Here is a 21,337-nt window from a genome sequence, read left to right as displayed (position 1 = left end):
AGTCTCCAGTGGTTTAATCAATGTCTTCTGATGCGATCCAACCGGTTTTGGGTGAGATCAAACCAACATATTTCACTTTACATCTTGCCATTGTTGTCTCTAAGCACGATCATGATTTCAAGCTCGATTACTCTTCCTAGTGCTTGATGCATGCGTAGAGCACTAGATGGCGCTATAGGAAGTGTAATCGAGCTTGAAATCACAATTGCCAATGAGACTGCTGTCAAGATTTATTGTGAAAAAGGAATTACATTTTGGTCTGTTCTCACCCAAAACCAATTGGATCGCTTCAGAAGACATTTTGGTAACAAACAATTCAACAGGTTTGCTCTTAATAACAATCGTGGTTTTACAACAGTAACCATAGTTTAATCATGGTATTTGTAGTAATAACCCCCCTCAATAATCAAAACAAGCAAGTGCAACCCCCCCCCCCCTCCATTATTTATACCATGATCAATGGAAACATGTAAATGCTTCATGCTGCAACACCGCCCCCCCCCCCCCCCCCAGTGTTCTCATCAAATCTATGCCCTTGAATGTATGTCTGAATTGTTATGTCTGTTTTGAGTGACCCATCCAGCCTGACATAACATTGACTCAACCAATGATGTGAGTTGGGGGCAGTACTATCTGTTCGTTCGATCAATAACAGACAGGGGAAGTGTTCGAAAAAGCTGTTTGAAAACAAAGTTTATTTTCACAATTCCGTATGGTGGCACTAGTGGTGCAGAAAACGAAGCAAGTACATGTTGCATTCTCAACGTTGCCCCAATGGGTGCTAGAGCGAACATTTGTGTGAATTGTCCACTTCTACGTTAAGCTTTCTCTTTGAAGTCAACTACTGTAATGGCAGAGCAACAGTTTGAAGATAATTTTGCTGAGCAAGTAAGCTAAAGTCAATATATTTATAGCAACTTACCTGAATAATAAAAAATCTAGTGAAATGGCACAGACTTTTGAAGGTAACTCTGTTGCCCCCTTGAGTACCAAGATTTGTTACCAACACAACAACTTATGAATGCATGTTAGGGGAGTCACGTGACACCATGCAAGTGGAAGCAGCTTAGTGGCGTTCTCTGCTACACTTTGCTACAATTATTCTTTCAATCAACATTACTCGGTGAGAACTGATTTAGTTTTGATTGTTAACCCTCTGGGGTCTGAGGGTGTTTTGGGCCCTGGAGAAGTTTTGACATGGCTTGACATTTGTGCTTTTTTCAGTTGCTTAAAAACATATTAATGGCTAAAGTCTGATAACACTGTATTCAGCACAAACTGGGCTACAATAATATGTGAACAACATGTATGTACATGTTTGTATTTTTGAGAAAATAACGTTTATGCATGGTTTTTGAAAAAACAAAAATTTTAAGTCACTGAAATAAGGCCATATAACACATACTAAACATTTGTTCACAAGACTTTTGAGAACTGGATCTTGTAGCCTAGAGTTTTTGCTATAAAATGATGTGAAAACCATCCTGATCACTCATTCATACAAAACAATATAGTCATTTAACTTTTGTAAGACACTTTTAGTGTTAGAAAGGCCATACGCGAGGAGGCATGGATGATCATGAATATTGATGTGATTCACACCTGAGGAGACAAAGACCCCTTCCCTGAGAGAGAATGAATGTTTTTAAGAAGTCTCTTCTGCTCACCAAGGCTGCATTTATTTGATCCAAAATACAGCAAAAACAGTGATATTGTGAAATATTTGTACAATTTAAAATAACTTTTCTATTTGAATATATTGTCAAATGCAATTTATTCCTGTGATCAAAGCTGAATTTTCAGCATCATTACTGCAGTCTTCAGTGTCACATGATCCTTCAGAAATCATTCTAATATGCTGATTTTCTAATATGGGCATATTTACAGCACATTTTACACATTTACACCCGAACAGATATTTGCAAGCACAAGCTTCATTGATGATAATGAGGCAGCATAAACACTAGTTAAAATATAATCTAAACATTCATATTATTTTTATATCATATTACATATCATATTTATATCATACAGCATACAATTTAAATACCTTCTTTAGCCGAAACAACATTTAAATGTAACTAAAACTTGCCTATTAGGACATATTTCAAATTTCAATACTTTGGATCCTGGCTGGCAAGTCTGGAAATAGTCCAGCTAGTAAAATATGTACATGTTTATATAAAATAGCATGTCAACTAATGTAAGTAAAACTAAATGACTTACTCATCCGAAATTGTATCCTCGGCTGGATCAATTCGCTCTTCAAAATGTTCATCGTCGGATTCCCGCTCTTCTTCTGAGGAAAACGTGAACTCTTCGTCACTATCCAGGCGCTTCCTACCTGTGTAGCGTGCCATCTTCCAAACGCGCAGAAAAGTGAATGAACTTGATGCTTTTTAAGGCATTGCTGGGGGCATTTACCATTTGCATTGGTCGCCTCAAAACATTACCGTATGAATAGCGCGCTCTGCTGGTGGGTGTGATCACATTAGAGATAATGAGCTGAGCCAGGAGAAACTGTACATCGCTTTGTTTCATACAGATTACATTACAGGAGAATATTTGTTTTAAATTTGAATTGTTTTATTTAAAAGTAGACATTTTAAGCTTTCTTTAGACATATGTTTCATGTTTGTGTGATAAATATTCGCGGAGTTTCAGTTCATTTTCGTGACGTGTTTCAGAAAGATGATCGCGGAGACAGAGATGGCTGAAAGCGCACCCTGTTTATTTTCTTTATTTTACAAAAGCACAAGGTTTTGTTGTTATTGTGAGTGTACACAAATAAAAGTAGACCCTTTATAGTTTCTAATGATGTCTTACACTTATCTGTATGCTCAAAAATGATGGAGTATTTTAAGTTGTTTCCGCTGTTATGCGGAAAAAATCCAGCAGGACGCGCCGGCGCGTCCGTCGACCCCAGAGGGTTAAACTGCACAGGGAGTGTAGGATGTCAAATAATTTGAAATTGCCGTTCTGTGAGGACATTCAAAAGCATTTATGGTCACACCCGTCTGATGCTTCTCAAGAGCAAGATGGCAGGGGTCCGGATGGGAATGACAGCGTGCCTCAGGATATAGGTCAGGGTATTGCGAACATTTATGCAGCACTAAAGAATATCTCGACCCACATGGTGTGCCTCGCAGAAATACGTTGAGCAATCACATCTATGGAGGTGAAACTTTCCATCCTATTCACAAGAATGGATGAGGCCGAAAAGCAAATCAAGTCACTGGAAGCAGTCGGAAAAGAGTTGTAGACTAACTCGCCAGACTCCAAAACTGATATGGATCAGGTGTTGGAAAAATTAGAGGATATGGAAAATCGAAGCAGACGTAATTGGAATCCCAGAGGGAAAGGAAGGTCAAGATATGGTCAAGTTCCTGGACAGGCTTATTCCGAATTTGTTAGACACAGCGGGCCGTCATCTGGAAATAAAGCACGCACACAGAGCTCTTGGTCGGCTTCCCAGAGCGGATGACAGACCTCGATCAATTTTGGCAAGATTTTTGCATTCGGCAGACAGAGACTTTGTTTTACATGTGGCGAGGAATAAAGGCAAGTTGTGCTGGAAGGATTACAACATTATGGTTTTTCCAGACTTTGCAAATGTTACATTAGTGAAACGGGAGATATTCAAAGAGTGTAAGACAGGATGGAGCTTTGCTTAGCTTTTCCTGGCTAAACCGTGAATTGATGCCAAGGACAGATATAAGACTTTCACATGCCCACGAGAAGCTATGGCCTTTATTAAATCAGTGGAGTGAATGGGTGTCTTTGCCAGTGCTAAATCAGCGGGACTACACATCGTGCATTTTGCTGATGCGGTCTGAGAGGGTTTGTTATGCGGTTGGTTGCCCACTGTCTATCTCTATCTACTTTTTTAAAATTATTATTATTTTCTCTTTTCCTTTATTGTCTTATTGTTGAGTTTATTTGTTCATTTTGTGGGTTTGATATTTATGTTATTTTTGTATGTGGTGTATGTAAAAAAAAACACACAAAAAAAACACCAGACTGAAGTAATCTTGTAGCAATGGTGTCACGGAGGGTCTCGTGTGCGTGCATGGATCGTCAGATTTCCAGACTGGACACCAGTTGGGACTGTTATGCGTGAATTTTAAGCACATTCTTTTTCTTATTAAAGGGTTATTAAGGATTTTATGGCTACATTAGTATATAATTTAGCATTGGGTACACAATTTTTACAGGACCCAGCATTTCAACAAATGTTAAAGACAGAAGTCAGTTTTTATATAGAAACCAATTGGTCCTCAGTTTCCTCTGTGGGTTTGGCATGGGAGGTGCTTAAGGCAGTTCTTAGGGGGTGGATCATACAATAAGCCTCATTCATTACAAAGATCAAAGTACTGAATGTCATCCAATGGTCTTAGAGAGTTGACTCAGCTAAAGTATAGGTACAATACTATTTTGTCACAGAGTTTTGGTTATTCAAGGAAGACAGACATACTTTGAGTCGGGGGACAAAGCAGGGAAACCATTTGCCGGATACATAAAGCAGAGAGGTGTAAATCGGATGCTCTTGTTCTGACAGCATATTGCTCTGCCACGACTTTCCAACACGACACCTTTCAATGGCCCAAGCAAGGCATTAGGTATTTAGGTATTTTATTTCCAGCAAATTTGAGAGATTTAGTTAGAGTTAATTGTGAACCAATAATGAAAAGGTTCTCATGTGATGTGGATAGGTGGGCTTCACTATATTTGTCTATAGCAGGGAAGGTCAGTGTTATAAAAATGAATTGTACCCCCAAATTCAATTATCTACTACAGTCTCCCCCTCTAGAAGTTCCTCTTATTTTAAACAATTTGATAGAATATCTAAGTCTTATATTTGGAATGGTAAATGACCTCGGTTGCATTTCAGTAAGTTACATAGACCAATTGACAAAGGAGGTTTAGGCCTCCCCAAAAATTTGTTTATTGCTGTGCTTTTAGTCTCAGACACCTGGCCCATTGTTGTCTTCCACCTGAGAGAGCCCCTCCCTGGTACTACATTGAACAAGTGGTCCTTGCCCCAATCTCACCATTGCACAATTGTCTTTCTATCAAACTGCATCCCATTATTTCACACTTACATTCAATATGGACAAAGGTTTCACGTATGTTCAATTTAGATACTTACCTAAATGTTTCCTCAAGCATATGGCTGCACCCCAAATTGTATATTAACAAGTCCCCCTTTTGCTGGAAAGAATGGATCGAGAGGTTTGTTGCTACACTTGGTGACATTTATGAAAATGGAGCCTTGAGATCATTTGAAAATCTAACACAGCAATTTGGGAGTTCTAGGGTTTCAGGTATTTACAGTTGTGCAATCTACTTTGTACTATTTTTGGTGGTAGTGCAGCCCCCTAAAGCTACAGACACCCTCTGTATGGTGCTCACGGCCTTTGGAAAGGGGCATGAAGCATCAGTGTATTATTCCTCATTGATTCAGAGTCTTGGTGATTGGGCCTTAACAGCTCTTAGGAGGTTATGGGAAAGAGATTTGTATTTGATATTGGAGTATGGGGAGTGGGAAAGGATTTTAAAAATGTTTAAAACTTTGTCTAGGGATGCAAGGATACGCCTTACTCAGCATAAGATTTTGCATCGTTTCTACTGGACTCCCTCTAGATTGTTTAGGCTTGGTTTAAAAGACACACCTACCTGCTGGTGATGTCAGTTGGAGGATGGAGACATTGCCCATGCTCTGTGATTTTGCGCTAAGATTCAAGAATTCTGGGTAAGAGTCCAAGATTTTATTTGTAAGGTTTTAGATACTCAAATTTCTTTCTGCCTCAGACTATGTATATTGGGTGATTATTAAAGTAGGTGACAAATATACAAAAAGCTGGGTCCAAACTAGTATAATGATTGGCAGACAAATAATTATTGGAGGATGGAATTCAGTTGGCGCTCCCTCATTTAAAGAATGGTTCACCGTATCGGGCAGGGTGGCGGCATTTGAAAAGATGTCATATAAGCGGCTTGGCAGATTGGACGTGTATGGTAAGAAATGGGACAGGTATTTGTCCTTTCTGGAAGGCTCTCAGTGAGGACTGTGTGGAGAGAAACAAAGGCCAAGGCCTAGCTTCTGCGTACACGTACTTGTGTGAAGTATGTTTATCGCCTTAATAGGCATTGATATGTTAATGTGGTCAGTAAATTATAAACTTTTATTTAAAAAGAGAGGAAAATCCAGTTTTCCATGATATTAGCAATTTACCTTTTGAACTTTAGATGTTAGATGTAAATTGGTAACTGATCAAAACTGAACATGGTAGAATTACAAGGGTAGACAGGTTTTAGCAGATTTAAAGTGTGCTGCAGGTGAACATGAAAACATGAATATAAAAGCCATTATTTTATTGCTATAAGAATTCATTCATCTTTCTGTTACAACCTCAACAGGACCAACCCTGTTAACACTGTACACCACAGACAAACAAACATGGAATCATATCTTTTCTTTCTCTATGTCTTTCTCTTTCTCAAAGGGGATGCGGGTGCTGGTGGATGCCCGGGACAAACTCGGTGTTCCCTGGCAAAATTCGGAGAACGAGAAGCATGGCATGTTTGTTATGTCCTTCGAAAACAAAGCAGGCATGCCCGTGGAACCCTGCACCTTTCAGCTGTATGTACCAGCCCTGCAGGCACTCTGGAATGATAGCGGAATCCAGGAAGCCTATGGGCGCCGCAGTGAGTTTCAGCTGGTAAGTGCAGTCACAACACATTTCCTGAAAACCTGTGCCATCTGGATAGTGCTCTTCACAGGATGTGCCACTCTGCTCTTTGTGTAGTTGGTCACGAGTGTCCTCATAAAACACAAATCATTTTTTACCTGGGGTAAATGCATTTCTTATGGGAACAAGAGTGATAGTTCATGATAACGCCTTGCAAGTTTCAGACCTACTACCTTTTAGTTAGCAGGACAGATCGTCAACCACTAGACAATACCATCTTAAATGCTCACCTGAGAAGCCAAACTTACTCTAATGCTGTGATGCACTGCAGAGTTTAAACACTACATCTTGTGTGTTCTTAATGTTAGAGTAAAGAGCCGAAGGGTACAGGGAGTAGCATACTATTTCAATGTCATGGAGATGAAAATGGTTGGACCAACTATTAAAGTCATACACAGGGAGACCTTAATTAAACCTGCTAAGTGCAGAAAAGCAGAGGAAGCTTGACTTATTTATGTGCGTCTTGGCTCAGCTTGTTTGTTGCCACAGGACTTTAATGAGTTCAGAAGCTGTGCACAGGAGTCTCTCAAAGTTTAATTGCTTTGACTGTGAACTAGAGCGAAGCAATTCACATGTATGTCTGTATCTGTCACAATACCTCTAAATCTTTATGAATTTTTAAGCTTTGCTAAGAGTCCTGAAGAACTAGGTCAGTGGAACAGGATGGAAGACAGGATAGACAGGGTGAAAACCTGCAAAGAAATGGCACACATTTCTCTGTGCATGAGATGGTTCAAAGATTTTGTTCTAAAAAATCAGCTTCTCTATATCAGTAATTTGTAGTGATAGACCATTTTGGACCATTCTGAGATATCGGTATCTAAACTGTGCCAATTAACAGAAGTGGTAGTTTTGCCAATCAGTTGCTGAAATCTACCATCAGCCTTATCAAGAGATTGGAAAATTGAGTTTTTAGGGAATTGAGTAAATAATGTGTAAAATAAGTGTTCTTTATGTTAATTCAATTCAGTCATTTTGTATACATCTTATTTGGAATTATTATACCATTATAGGGGTGTAACGGTTTATCGTGGCACGATACATTGCGGCTCAAAAATGTGACAATGCGCATCATGAAGATTGGACTGTTTATTTAAATGTATTTATGCAAATTATTTTAGCATCTGTTCTATCCAATACGCAGAATGTTATTTAGCACTTTTATGAACAGTACTTTAAGCTAAATTTGAAAGGAAAGGACAAGTTTTGCAAATGTCTTTAAATTAATAATAATAATAATTTAAAAAAAAAACTTTAAATTGTAACTTTTCTTGATTCAGGCTTAGTATAAAGAATCATGAAAGTAACCGAACCGTGAGTTCAATATCATGAACTGAACTGTTATGTCGAGATGAGTGAATCAATACACCCCTAGATATTCTTCAGATTGGATTAGTTTTTTTTAATCCCTAAACTAAGACCAAAATGTCTGACTATTACTCCTCGTAGTGCTTTCAAGCTACATCCATCACACTCAGCAAATCTTCTCTTTTCCTCAACTCATGTTGTTCTGAGTCGGGTTGCTTTGTCTTTTCTAACTGATCATACTAACAGTTTTCCCACAGCGGACGATCCAAAATCCTAAAAATCCCACCTATCTTTCTGACAAGGCTTTGTCAAGCCAATGTCAAAGTTTGCCTCTATATCAGTATTATACTGGCCATCAGCCATTCTGCTAGATATCTGCCATGCCACCAATGATTTGCTCACTTCATTTGTCATTTTCTTTATAAAGAAAGATCATTCTTTAATCTAGTTTAAACAGTCTTCATAAAATCTACTTCTCCACATAAAATTGGACAGATTAAAATGTCCCCAGCATCTCTTAACTTATTTTGATGAAGTCGGACCGTAACTGTGCTACTGACCTTTTGATGCTGCCATTCAGAATTTCAAAGGCTGAGAAAAGATGGCTGTAATCAGCTTAATAATACATTTCTGTCTTTGGCTTTGATGTGAGGACACAGATTGTGAAGTTCATCTGTGGACAGAGCTGAAAGACTCCTAAAAACCCCCTGCTTTTGTATGTCCAGTGGGTTTACATCACCAGCCCTCGCTCCATGCTGATCGCTTCTACAGTGTAATGAGACACAGACTGTATTGTTAAAAGACATGTTTATTAGAAAGGAAATATACAGTACTTGTAATCTGCTTTGGATAAAACTGAATTTCAGAATAGCAAAAAATGGTCAGACCACCCCCTCCAAACACTTGGACAAAGCGAAAGATGCTGCTTCATTGTATATTAAACTTTGATATACCATCACATTAATGTCACAATCGTTTTTTGTGAAACTCAAATTGAAACATGGAAAGTGACTTCTAAACTTTACAAACTTAAAAAAACAACAACTTTAGAATAATGTTGCTTTAATACAGTTTGATCAAATTATGACCTGATGTAGAACAATGTTGCTTTAATATAATCATAGGACATTTACTCAGAAGAAGGTTTCTGATGTGTATGTGTGTGTGTTTTTAACATTGCATTGCATATTAGGGTGAAGGAATTTCACATGGCTCCTTCCAAAGTGATTTGAAAAATCTCCCTGCAGTTAGCTTTAAAAGCCATTATTTACATATTTTTGCATTAATGAGACATGCATGACGTTTAGTAGAGTTTGACCCAGCTGTTTTTCCTTTCGGTCGGTGACATGATTCCATTGACCCTCTAAGGGCCATTACGTCGAACTGGGCATCTGGGCCAAAGGGTTTGAGCCCCTTCCTTGCGCAGACTCTTTTGTTCTTTCTACTCTGTGAATGCCTACTTGTTTGTGACTCTGTTCAGAAGACTGCAAGCGGGAGGACATTACAGTGCTCAGCCTGTCAAACTGAGTAACTCAGCATTAGCATTAGCCCTATCCTTCACATCCTCTTTGTTTCTACCCCAAACAAAAGTGGGCCTGTGTAAAAGCTGGTCTTTTTCCCTAAAAGATATTCTCTTTCTACCAAAGCCTCAGAAACATGTGTTGTAATGGAATACTGTAAATTGTACATGCTAATCTTTACAAAGGCAAAATGCAAAAATTACACCGGCTGAGAAAAATGAGAAAATGGCTTTAAAGTTACTTTGTTTTGGGTTAAGTAGTTACTGCAATGTAGTTTTCTTTTTTTTAATCGCCTTTTCTGCCAATTTGGAATGCCCAATTCCCACTACTTAGTAGGTCCTCGTGGTGGCGTGGTTACTCTCCTCAATCCAGGTGGTGGAGGACAGGTCTCAGTTGCCTCCACTTCTGAGACCGTCAATCCACTCATCTTATCACGTGGCTCGCTGTGCATGACACTGCAGAGAATCACAACACAGGAGGCTCATGCTACTCTCCGCGATCCACGCACAACTTACCACGTGCCCCATTGAGAGTGAGAACCACTAATCACGACCACGAGGAGGTTACCCCATGTGACTGTACCCTCCTTAGCAACCGGGCCAATTTGGTTGCTTAGGAGACCTGGCTGGAGTCGCTCAGCACGCCCTGGATTCGAACTCACGACTCCAGGGGTGATAGTCAGCGTCAATACTCGCTGAGCTACCCAGGCCCCCCAATGCATTTTTCTTTTAATCTGAGCATAGATGAGCCAAAATGCAGATTGTAGTCTTTAGAGACCCAATTTCGGTCATAACTCAATTTTGACATGCATGGAAGTAATTAGAACAGAAAATCTCTCTAGATCCCTCAAACCATCTCTGTAACAGTATTGTCAGCGAACAGAAGTTGTATGTAGGAAGACAGCTCTGCTCCAGGCAGCTCTTTCTAAAGAACTTGGCCCAGATTCCTCTTCAGCCTCCAGTGTCTCCATCGTTCCTTCAGCTCCTGGGAGGATTGTGCTGGGGCGAAGGAGATCCGTCAGCGCTTACAGCATTCTGTTAAATTCCATCACTGAATCCCTTCAGGGAAAATCATTGGCACTCACCATGAGAAACAAGCAACAGATTTTTGTCATTATGCAACCTTAAATCAACGTCAGAAATCTGGATGACTATTGAATATGATAGATGTTGAGGATACTCATAGAAAAGAACCTTAGTGTATGCGTCACAATAAATCTTTCTTTATTTTTTTAAAGGGCTCACATCATGAGGAATCAATTTTCCTTGATCTCTTGACGTAAAAGAGTTAATTATACGATGAAAACATACTGTAACTTTCAGAACAACAAAAAAAAGACACTTACTGAAAATAAGCTGCAAAATCAAGTCCTTCTGAACTGAAAACATTTGAATACTTTTACACTTCCTTGACACCTATTTGTTGCTGGATGTAGCAGAGCTACAATCACATTATTCAGGTCTGTTAGTCTGACTTGGCAAAAACCGGACTGCTATGATTTCAGTCGGACTGAAGCATTTACATGATATTAAAATAAAGAAAAAAGACAGATTTTTGTTTTAGTCTGACTGAAATCAAACTTTTAACGTGCATGTAAACATACTGATAAAGATGAAAAAGAACAGATACTATTTCTTAATGACAAGAGGAAAATGTGGTATATTGTGATGTTTCTGTATAGCTCCTTCAACTCTGCATATCCTTCTGAAGGAGAAACGAGTGTCGGAGGTGTATTTTTTTTACAGGTCCCTAATCATTTCAGTCTGATCTTAAAAGTTTGAACAGCACATTGCAGTGTGGATTGTTTCATGAATATGCCACAATGTAAAGGGGCAGTTACTGAAGAATGCAACAATTAAAAATGGTCAGAAAAAAATAATGACTGAATTTGAATTTTTAAATAACATTATAAGTGGACCTCAGGGTAAAAAAAATACAAAATAATATAAATATATATATATATATATATATATATATATATATATATATATATATATATATATATATATACACACACACACACACACACACACACACACACACTACCGGTTTTGAAACACTTTTTTTTTTTTTTTTTCACATTTTATAATAATAGTGAAGTCATTAAAACTATGGAATAACATAAATGGAACTATGGGAATTATGTTGTGACTATAAAAATCCAAAATTAATCAAAACTGTGTTATATTTTAGCATCTTCAGAGTAGTCACCCTTTGCCTAGAATTTGCAGACATGTACTCTTGACATTTTCTCAACCAACTTCTTGAGGTTTCACCCTGGGATGCTTTTTAAACAGTATTGAAGGAGTTCCCATCTATGTTGGGCACTTATTGGCTGCTTTTCTTTATTATTTGGTCCAAGTCATCCATTTCAAAAACTTTTTTTTTTATTACTAAATTGTAGTTTTATAATGAAATAAATTAATATGGTGGCACAATTATATTTTTGTCTACAAAACTAATTTCAAACATTTAAGCATACGCCTTCAGATCAAAAGATTTTTAAGATCATGAGAAACATTTCAGTCAAGTGTTTCAAAACTTTTGACCAGTAGTGTAAATAAATATAAGACTCCATTAATAATGGTTAAGTGATACAAGTGTAGTTGGAGATCTAATCTCACAGCTTGTATTTATGAGACGCATTTAAAGAAAAACAGGATTAAATGTGTGTGAGACCATGACATTAACATACTGGAATATAAAAAAAAATTAAAAAAAATATGGACACAATCCATTGTCAGTTTGGCTGCCAAAATCATAAGATTGGCCATTAGCGGGAATGGAGCTCTGGTCATATTGTGATTGGACACAAATGATGCTTTGCTTGAAGGCTGTGGAGAGTTCATAGGAAGTCTGTAATGTTACTTTGCTGAAGGCTGACATTGCTGCCCCTAGAAAAACCACACTGGCTCTCAGCCATGAACAGATCTGTCTGTGCAATGCAGCTTCACCACAGTTGTGTCAGAGCTATCATAAATTCCTTTCTGACAAACACACCATGATATTGAAATTCATTTTATTTTTTTATTTAAAAAAATACAGGTTTACTGGTAGTTCACTTGTATCTTAATTGACTATCTGTTGCTCTATTGATTAATCCTTTTAATTCTTTTAAAAAAGAAGTTAATTCTCCACCTATCTATTTGTCGGTATTAAATGGAAAATATAAAATTAAGTAATTACAATTTAACTATACTAGAAGATGCACAGCCATAAATGGGTCAATCTCATGAAGATCATGTTCTGATCATATTTAACCCCTAATTCAAATCAAGTCAATTTATCTATAAAGCACAATTAAAAACAACAGACCATTGACCCATGTGCTGTACAGTAATAAATAAGTATAAGACATAAAAAATAAAGAATACATAGAAAATAAAACAGAAGAAGAAATACAATCAGGATAGATGTAAATAGGACAAACAAATCTCAATTTGTTCATAAAAATTCAAGAAAATGAAACCATTAAGACCTTTTGTATTGTAACATATTTTTTCTTACAATTAAGCTCATATTACTGTAATACACAATCCTGTCCAGAGACAAGGAGTATATATACATATACGGTATATATATGCACAAACGGTGCACAAAATTCACGGCTCAGTTTTGGGGTCACAGTTCTGTACGGTTTCGGTACAGCAGGGAAAACAAATAATATTTCTTTAAATTATTTATTTTGAAAACACAGTGGCTGATGGGCAACAATTCTTATTGTGAAGGTTCATTTATACATGACTGCACTATTCTTCAATGAAATTATAATACAAAACTTAAGAGCCTCTTATATGCACATTGTATAAAATAGTAAAAAAAAAAGTGCAATTATAATAATTGTAACAAAATTAAGACATTAGCAGTGCAGATTTCTGTGTCTTTTGACTTTCTCACTACTTGTACTTATCACTAAGTTTTTTTTTTTTTTTTCAGGAAAATCAGAATATCCACATTATCAGAGCAGAAGGCGGATCTGTTAGCATTGACAATGTCCCCTGCTGTTGAAATATTACTCCCAGTACCGCCGCTCCCTATATGCATATTACGCAGTCTGCGTAGGGCACCAACTCCCTAGGGCAGGGGTCGGAACCTATGGCTCACAAGCCACAAGTGGCTCTTTGTTAAAAATCAAGTGGCTCACTGGGTGTCTCACCATTCACCAACACATGATCATTTAAAACTTTCCTGCAGAAAGTGTGGGTGCGATTGCAAAGCTTGAAGTCAGTGACACTATTTTGATTTCCTTTCTCCCGAATTTGTCATACAGCCTACTCCTGGTGAACAAGCTTTGAAATTAACACCTGCCAAATGCTGATTTTTCATGCACAGTGGCTGGTAATTTTGCTGATGTACCTGCCACTGTAGAGGGCGACCCAGTTCTCGGAGTGATATATGACAAGAAATTAGATACAAAGACATGTATTTGACGAAATGTGTGATTATATTTCGAAGAACAGACGAAAGAAAAGCCGCCGATGCGCATCTGATTTGATATGTGTGCGCAGTGAGCTCCGTTGTTCACGAGTGCAATGAAAGCGCTTCTGCAAGACACGCACATGCATAGAGTTCTGGGACTCGTTTCCCAATAACTATTGATTTTAGTGGTTAAGAGCATTTTCTACGTGCAATTCTATATGACCTGTAAAATGTCTTGGAGTGGCACATGACAAGAAATTTTGTTAGTCACTAAGACACGCGCTTGAAGTAGGGCTGAAACTATTAGTTGATGTTATCGACAACATCGACAATAAAAAATTGTCGACAAAAATTTTCGTTGTCGAATAGTCGTTTGATCTTAACGTAACATAAGATCATATGAAACTCTAATGATTGCACACAAGAGAAGCACTGCAGCTCGCGCCTGACTGAGGAGAGGAAGAAAACACATCTCACAGTCCAGACACACTCTAAACTTTCCAAACAGCTTCAGGTGATATAGATCGCAAAGTATGAGGGAATTATAATGCAAAAATACAAAATAAGTAAATACAGAAGCACTCTTGTTGTGGAATAAGCAGAGCCGGAGCTCTTTAAAGGAAACACCCCTGCGTTACATCTTTAATGCAGTTCTATTTAATGCTTTATAGCTTTATTAAAGTTCAAATAATACAGAAACTGGCATTTCTCTGAGCAGTCAGCGCCTCTTCTATGAGTTGCGTGAAGTGTCCCGATCTAAGGGGGAGAGATTGAAACTGCACCCGTCTGAGGTACACTCTGTTGCGGGGATGCTCATCCCTCGAGTGCGCGCGCTTAATGCAGCTAGATTATAACGCGATGGCAACTTATTTAATCATAATATATGTCACTCTGCATTTCTTATCATGAAGAAAATTGGCAAAATGCAGCTTTATTAATTAGAGAGAGTTTGTTTTTTTGTGAGTTAAAGATGGATTGAAGTGAACAAAAAGGTGAGAGAGGTAGTCTTTGCCCCATTATACACTGCAACAAAAATACATTTTTTATTTGTTTTTGTTTTGGCTTGTTTTCCAATATAAATATCTAAAAGTCCTTTAAAACAACGTACATTTACTTTAGCATCTATACTGCAGAATATTTATTTATTTTTTTTATCTGAAAATGTTGAATATAATATTAAAAATACAAATATTTTAAAATATCTTAAAATCCTTTAAAAAAAAGATGCATTCACTTGAGAAGCAGCATTTGGAGAATAGATATTGAATATAAGTATATTTTGTCTTTACTGCACTGGCAGAAGTATAACCAAGTGAAAAAATACACTTATAATTAAGATACATTCTCTTAAAGCAAGTCTAAATATATTATATGTTACTTCTAAAGTAAATGTATCTTGTTTTAAGGATTTTTAGATCATTTTAAATGAAAAAAAGACAAATACACTTGATAACAATAGGATTTTTTTGTAGTGAAATTTTTACTGAATTAAACATAATAAGTATTTTTTTTCCCTATAATTCAGTGAATGTCATTTAGAGGTGATTTTGTCCTCTTTATTGTTAGTAAGCACGTTTAATACAACCTTTTAAGTCGGGGCACAAGCTGAATAATCGGTTTAGAGCTAATGATTAATCATTGCAATAATCGCCCGAATAGTTGAATAATCGTTTTAATAATCGTTAAATTAGTCGATTATCAAAATATTCATTAGTTGCAGCCCTAGCTTGAAGAAATGTATTATATTTTATCATATAAGAACAGACAAAAGAAAAGCCGCCATTGCTCATGTCTGATTCGCTGTTTGTTCAGAGGCGTGCAGCGAGACCCTGTCTTGTGGAACACAAAAGAGTTATCACTCCTTTTTCTCTGTTTCATTCATCTGAAAACTGTTTGCAAGAATACTGTTGTCTATGAGAATGCTGCAAATGATCTACGATCATCTCAGGAAGTGCTGTGAGTTTCGCTATATTTCCACGGAGCAGATCGCTCTTACACATTGTGAACTCTGCAGGTTTAGTAACATATATATATATATATATATTTGTGTTAAACAAAGACGAAAGTGATTAAATCATAATATAATACAAGACACCTTGAACCTGAAATTGAGTTCTATTTTATTTTCTTTAGGCAGCATAAACTGAATTACCAAAGCACAATACAAACACATTCGATAAGAACACACATTTGGCAGCATTTGTTTTTGGGAACACATGGGAATTTATTAGGCTTATTTATTATTATTATTATTATTATTATCTTTACATTTATAATTGTCTTTAGTTCTTAATTTGTAGGCTATAAGTAATTTTTCACCTGTTGTCATTGACGGATGCTTGCGTGATGGCAAATGGGGCCGTTGAAGACGGTAAATGTTTGGATTTGGGGAGGTGGTTATATATAAGATTTTTTGATCACTTTGTCATTTTAATTGCTTTTTTCATTTTGTTTAAAGTGCAATTTGAATTTAGAAATGTCTTTTGTTTAAGTTTTTCGTGTTTCAATAAGTTAATTACATTTTTAAAGAAAAAATCAATAAAGCAAAAATATTCACTGACCCTCGGCAAGGGGGTTGATGATATAATAATCAGATATTGAATATTTTTTTATATATTCCCAAAAGGGAAGTGAACTTTTTCATGAACAGTTGTAAAATGAAGTAATTTATGGAGACCCATACAAATACGAGTACTCAATTCCATATTGCAACATGTTACCTATTAATTGTTGCATATTTGTTTTTGTGTTTTTGAGTAGTCTATGGGGATAATAAACTTTTTATTTTATTGAAAAACTTTGTTATAAATAGTAAATAGTAAATTATTAGTTTGCACTATGGCTTTTTTGAAAAAAGCATCAACCAAAAATTTAAAAAATTGTCAGTGAAAAAAGGTTCCCAACCCCTTCCCTAGGGGGACACCATCATACCCTAGTGGGGCACCAGAAACTCCACCAGCTGCCCTTACTCGCATGTTATTTGTTATTGAAGGACCTGGTAGCAGTTTTGGAACACAGTCGATCACCTCGCGCTCGCACTTTCTCACCACACCTTCCCAAATACTCCTAAACAACAGATTTTAGAGATGGCAGTGGGTCTTCAATCTCTGGTTTATTTATGTCTGACATATTTATATTTTGTTTAGTTCCATCACAGTTGGGAAAAATAGCGAGCTAGCTAGTATAAACTTTACATGCATTTATCTGATCCACTGTTTCTAGTGTCCCGTCTGGCGCTCTGTTCTGTTAAGTTTTGGTTCCGTGTGGTCCTGTGTTGCTCCACAATCTTTTTTCATTTTAGTTCAGCGCGGTTTGTGTAGTTTGTTATATGTTGTTTTAATACTGGTTTCACGCATGCTAAGATATGTAATAATTCGTGTGACTGTATGTACCATACCGAAGGCCCAGTATCTGTTCAGTTCGGCGCAGATACATGCACCTTTGCAGCCCTAAAATATATAAAGATTTACGTTTAATACATAATATTTCATGATCTGATAAATGGAGACAGAGCTTTCCAGTTCATCTGTCCCCTCATTTTGTAGCATCCAAAGAGAGCTTTTTCAGAGGACAAGAAATGTTTGTTAAATGTCAGTTTCTCAAGCAAAAGTCCAGTCATATTTCATCCGTGAAAATCGCAGCCAAGACAGGGATACTTGCTGGGCCTTTGTTAACAAAAGTATCAGCAAGGAGGAGTAATGATGCCTCTTTGTAAGACTGTCCAAGGCAGGGAGTGGACTTCATTTGCACAGAGAACCTTCCCAAAGGGGACTATGGGGTTTATCCTCTGTGCACACTGTGGCACATTTAACTAGAGTCCCATTCCATTGGCTGCCCAAATAGACCACCTCTAAATCTGCTTGGACATATCATTAGTGTGCTTGTTTTCTCAAGTACACAAAGAGCCAAAATGAAGATATTTTTTAGGTTTCACACACCCTCCCTGGCTAGCAAGAAAGTTATTTCAATGCATGACCCAAGAAAGATACCCCCACTGCCCAAAAGTTGGGCGGCATTCAACATTCCACAGGGAGATTGATGTTGCTGGGATGTGTCTTAAATTCCTCACGGCTGAGAATAAGATGGGTGCTGGTCAGTCCCCCTGCTAACCTATTATCGTAAATGTACAAGATATTCAACAAGAATCTTGGTGTTTCTAGCATCTCACAGCAGACCAAGCAACCATGCTGTGTGTAGTTACCCAGAAACAACAATTTTAAGGAGGATCTTAAATAGTTTATGATGCCTCATGGAGTTCTCACCAGGCCTGTGCCTGCTTCTCTCTATTTTTTAGTCTCCACTCTGTAAATGTGGGACCCATTTGAATTGTTTGATGGTCTTAGATGGGCAATCCAAAATATATAAAGCAAATCCATACAGAGGAAGGGTGTATTTGTTTACTGAGTGGGCTAGGAGCGATGGCTTATACCAAAACATAAGCCATCCTCTGAAGAGCTTGAGATAAGCAGCCCAGTTCACATTCCAGAGCAGCTGCAGCGTAGATCTCCAGGAACAGGTCCATCTCCCCAATACCACAGCCAGCTTAGACATCAGGAAAACATAAACACAACAAGCCAATGCATGTCCACTTCTGTCAAAAGCTTGTAGTTCTTGTTATTGTTTAGTCAGTTTTCTAAAGGCTTATTAAAGGAGAAGTACACCCAGAAATGAAAATGCTGGTAAATTCTCACCCTCTTGTTGTTCTTTGTTGTGACTTTCTTCCATGGAAGAAAAAAAAATGCTCTTAAAAAAAAGATGCTCTTTTATATGCAATGAGAAGATTCGGATTAGGGGCTGTCAAGCTCTGTAAAAATACCAGTAAGTATTCCATAAGACATAGGCACAGTATTCCAAATCGTTTGAAGCTATTTGAAAGCTTTGTGTGAGGAACAGGCCCAAATGTTGCTTATTAAAAAAATTAAAAAAAATTGGCGGTTACAGTAAGGCACTTACAATGAAAGTGAATGGGGCAAGTCCATAAACATTAAAATACACTACAATACACTTTGTTTCAAAAGTATTACATGTTAACATGATCGTAGTGTTTTAGGGATTTAGGGATGTCCCGATACCAGTACAATCCAAAATACAACTTTAGAGTTATTTTGGTCAGATAAATTGCTGCATAACAGAGCATCACAGATGTGAGATATTGCTTAAATATAATACAGTTACTATTTATTTATTATTATTATTTGTAGTAGTAGTAGTAGTAGTAGTAGTATTACAGTGAATATTACATAACTATACAGTATTGATATTTTTCTGTCATACTTTTTTCCATTCAAATTTAGCTTTTATTTTGGTGGAAGCTTTCATTTTGGAGTGAAGCCCTTTCCGTTTCTGTGTGTTTTTGACGGTAGCTTCGCACTTCCTGAAAAGCAGGTTGCTATGTGACCCAATGTGATTATTAAACCGCAAAAGACTGCTATTTAATTTAATAAATATGTGGTCTGTGTGTGCCTCACACTACAAAGTGAATTAGCGCTCTGCTCACTATCATCTGCTAGCAACAGAGCACCAGAACCCTTCTAGTTTGTATGGTATCCACAAACAGTGACTTACTGTTGTAACATGCTAGTTGACCGTTACGCTCTCTCCTATGATAGAGCCGCAGAGGTTGTTATCTCAATAAATAAAATAATCTATGAGCACGCTTAATGCTCACGATGGTGTTTTCCGTGTATGAGTCAAGGAGCTCTAAAAGGTACGAGCAGTCAGCTTCGGCACAACACCGGCGCTCACATTAGAAGCGCACAGCACATGCAAACTATATATTTATCTCATTAAATCACTGCCTTTGCAGTTTAATAATCACACAAAGATATAACATGATTTTAAGTTGTGTGCTGAGTGTTTACAGAATGACATTAGTTCATCAGATGTATCGGTTTTTGGTATAGGAGCATTTTTACGAGCATGAATACATGAGCGCGGTATCATGTCCCCGGACCATAATAAAGAATATTCCTACCATTGCAGCAATTTAAGCTTGTTTTCTTCAGGGGACAGTAAGTAAAACTCTAGCTGTAAAGGCAACGTGCAGTTTATAAAGTGAACAAACCACACCAAATTTGTATCGATTGACAGCCCTTTTATTTTTATTAAAAGGAGGTAAAAGTCTTTTGATCAGTGGTGCTGTATGTACAAATTTCATTATTGCAGATATTTTCCATTTTTGGCTTGATACAGCTGTACCACCAACTCCATAGACTTAGCACTTGTGTCAGTCCACTCTTCTTATTGAATAAATTTGACTTCTTCTGTTGCCGCGATTACTGCTCAGTATTTCTGGCTGCTGGAGCAGAGTATGCTTAGTCAATAGCAGCCTAGTTTTTACACACTCTATAATTAAAGCAAATTCAATCAAGAGTCACAAGAGTGTGCAAATAAACTGGCATAGAGGAGTGCTGAGCTATGGGAGAACATTTCTTGCTTAATCCCTGGCCACAACCAAAGTAGTGAAGGGAATTCAGTAAATAATGTCCTATTGTTGCTCAATGGCCTCTCGGTCAACTTGGAACACGCTCCACCCTTATTCACACAGCTGGGTTATAGTAACTGGGCTGGGACATTTATAGCAGAGCTGTGTGTGAAATATATGAGAAGAAAATAAATGGAGGAAACCCAGACACAATGTCATTCGTGGTTCAGAGAGAGTTCCGGTTAATTACGGCTGTTAATCGGTGGTGGCAAGATTGATGAAGTCGTACTGACCAGATGTTTTGTGGATTTTGGCTGAGATCTTTGCAGAGGCTGTTTCCAGAAAGCATTTTATTAATTCTTCAGTTTTTTTATTTAATATACAGAGAGCAATGAAATGACCGAAATGAGGCAGATGTAGTCATTAGATAAACAGTTTTGCTACTAAATGGCTTCACAACATTATTGCTCCTTTTAAAATCCAATTGTTCATGTTCATTCAATGAATTGTTTCACATAACCTATAAAAATAGCTTTAAAGCAATTAGAATACTTCCTCCATTTAGGACATCCTGAAGTGTGACAGAAATAGACATATATATTTTTTACTGTATTTGGATAGCTGTTATGTAATACTACTTTTCCAAATAAATGCTCTCAGCATTTTTGATGGCAATCTTTGATGCTAATGGCTGTAGGCCTACCTCACTTTCTGGAGTCCTCTCTGCATTTCTGTTTGGTTCACATATCACCTCAACATAAAAAAAAATAAAAATAAAAAAAATGAGAAAAGAAAGAAATTATGCTTTATTTACCTAAATAAAATTAATCCTATTTTTAGGACCATTTTTTGGATTGATAGTATTTTCATCTAAGCACATTTTTACCCTGAACTGACCATTACTGTAATGCAAA

General features: G+C 37.2%; 1 protein-coding gene across 1 annotated transcript in view; it reads left to right on the top strand.

Moving 5' to 3' along the window:
- gna12a (guanine nucleotide binding protein (G protein) alpha 12a) overlaps nucleotides 1-21,337 on the top strand; it is a 77,295-nt gene that overhangs the window by 37,417 nt on the left and 18,541 nt on the right. The window contains exon 2 of the mRNA XM_051714064.1: nucleotides 6,507-6,722. Within this exon, the coding sequence (XP_051570024.1) occupies nucleotides 6,507-6,722 (216 nt within the window). The remainder of the gene's footprint in view (nucleotides 1-6,506; nucleotides 6,723-21,337) is intronic.

Source organism: Myxocyprinus asiaticus, chromosome 13 (genome assembly GCF_019703515.2).
Source record: "Myxocyprinus asiaticus isolate MX2 ecotype Aquarium Trade chromosome 13, UBuf_Myxa_2, whole genome shotgun sequence".
NCBI lineage: Eukaryota > Metazoa > Chordata > Actinopteri > Cypriniformes > Catostomidae > Myxocyprinus > Myxocyprinus asiaticus.
The sequence above is the reverse complement of the archived record's forward strand: the minus strand, read 5'-3'. Positions and strand labels throughout refer to the sequence as shown.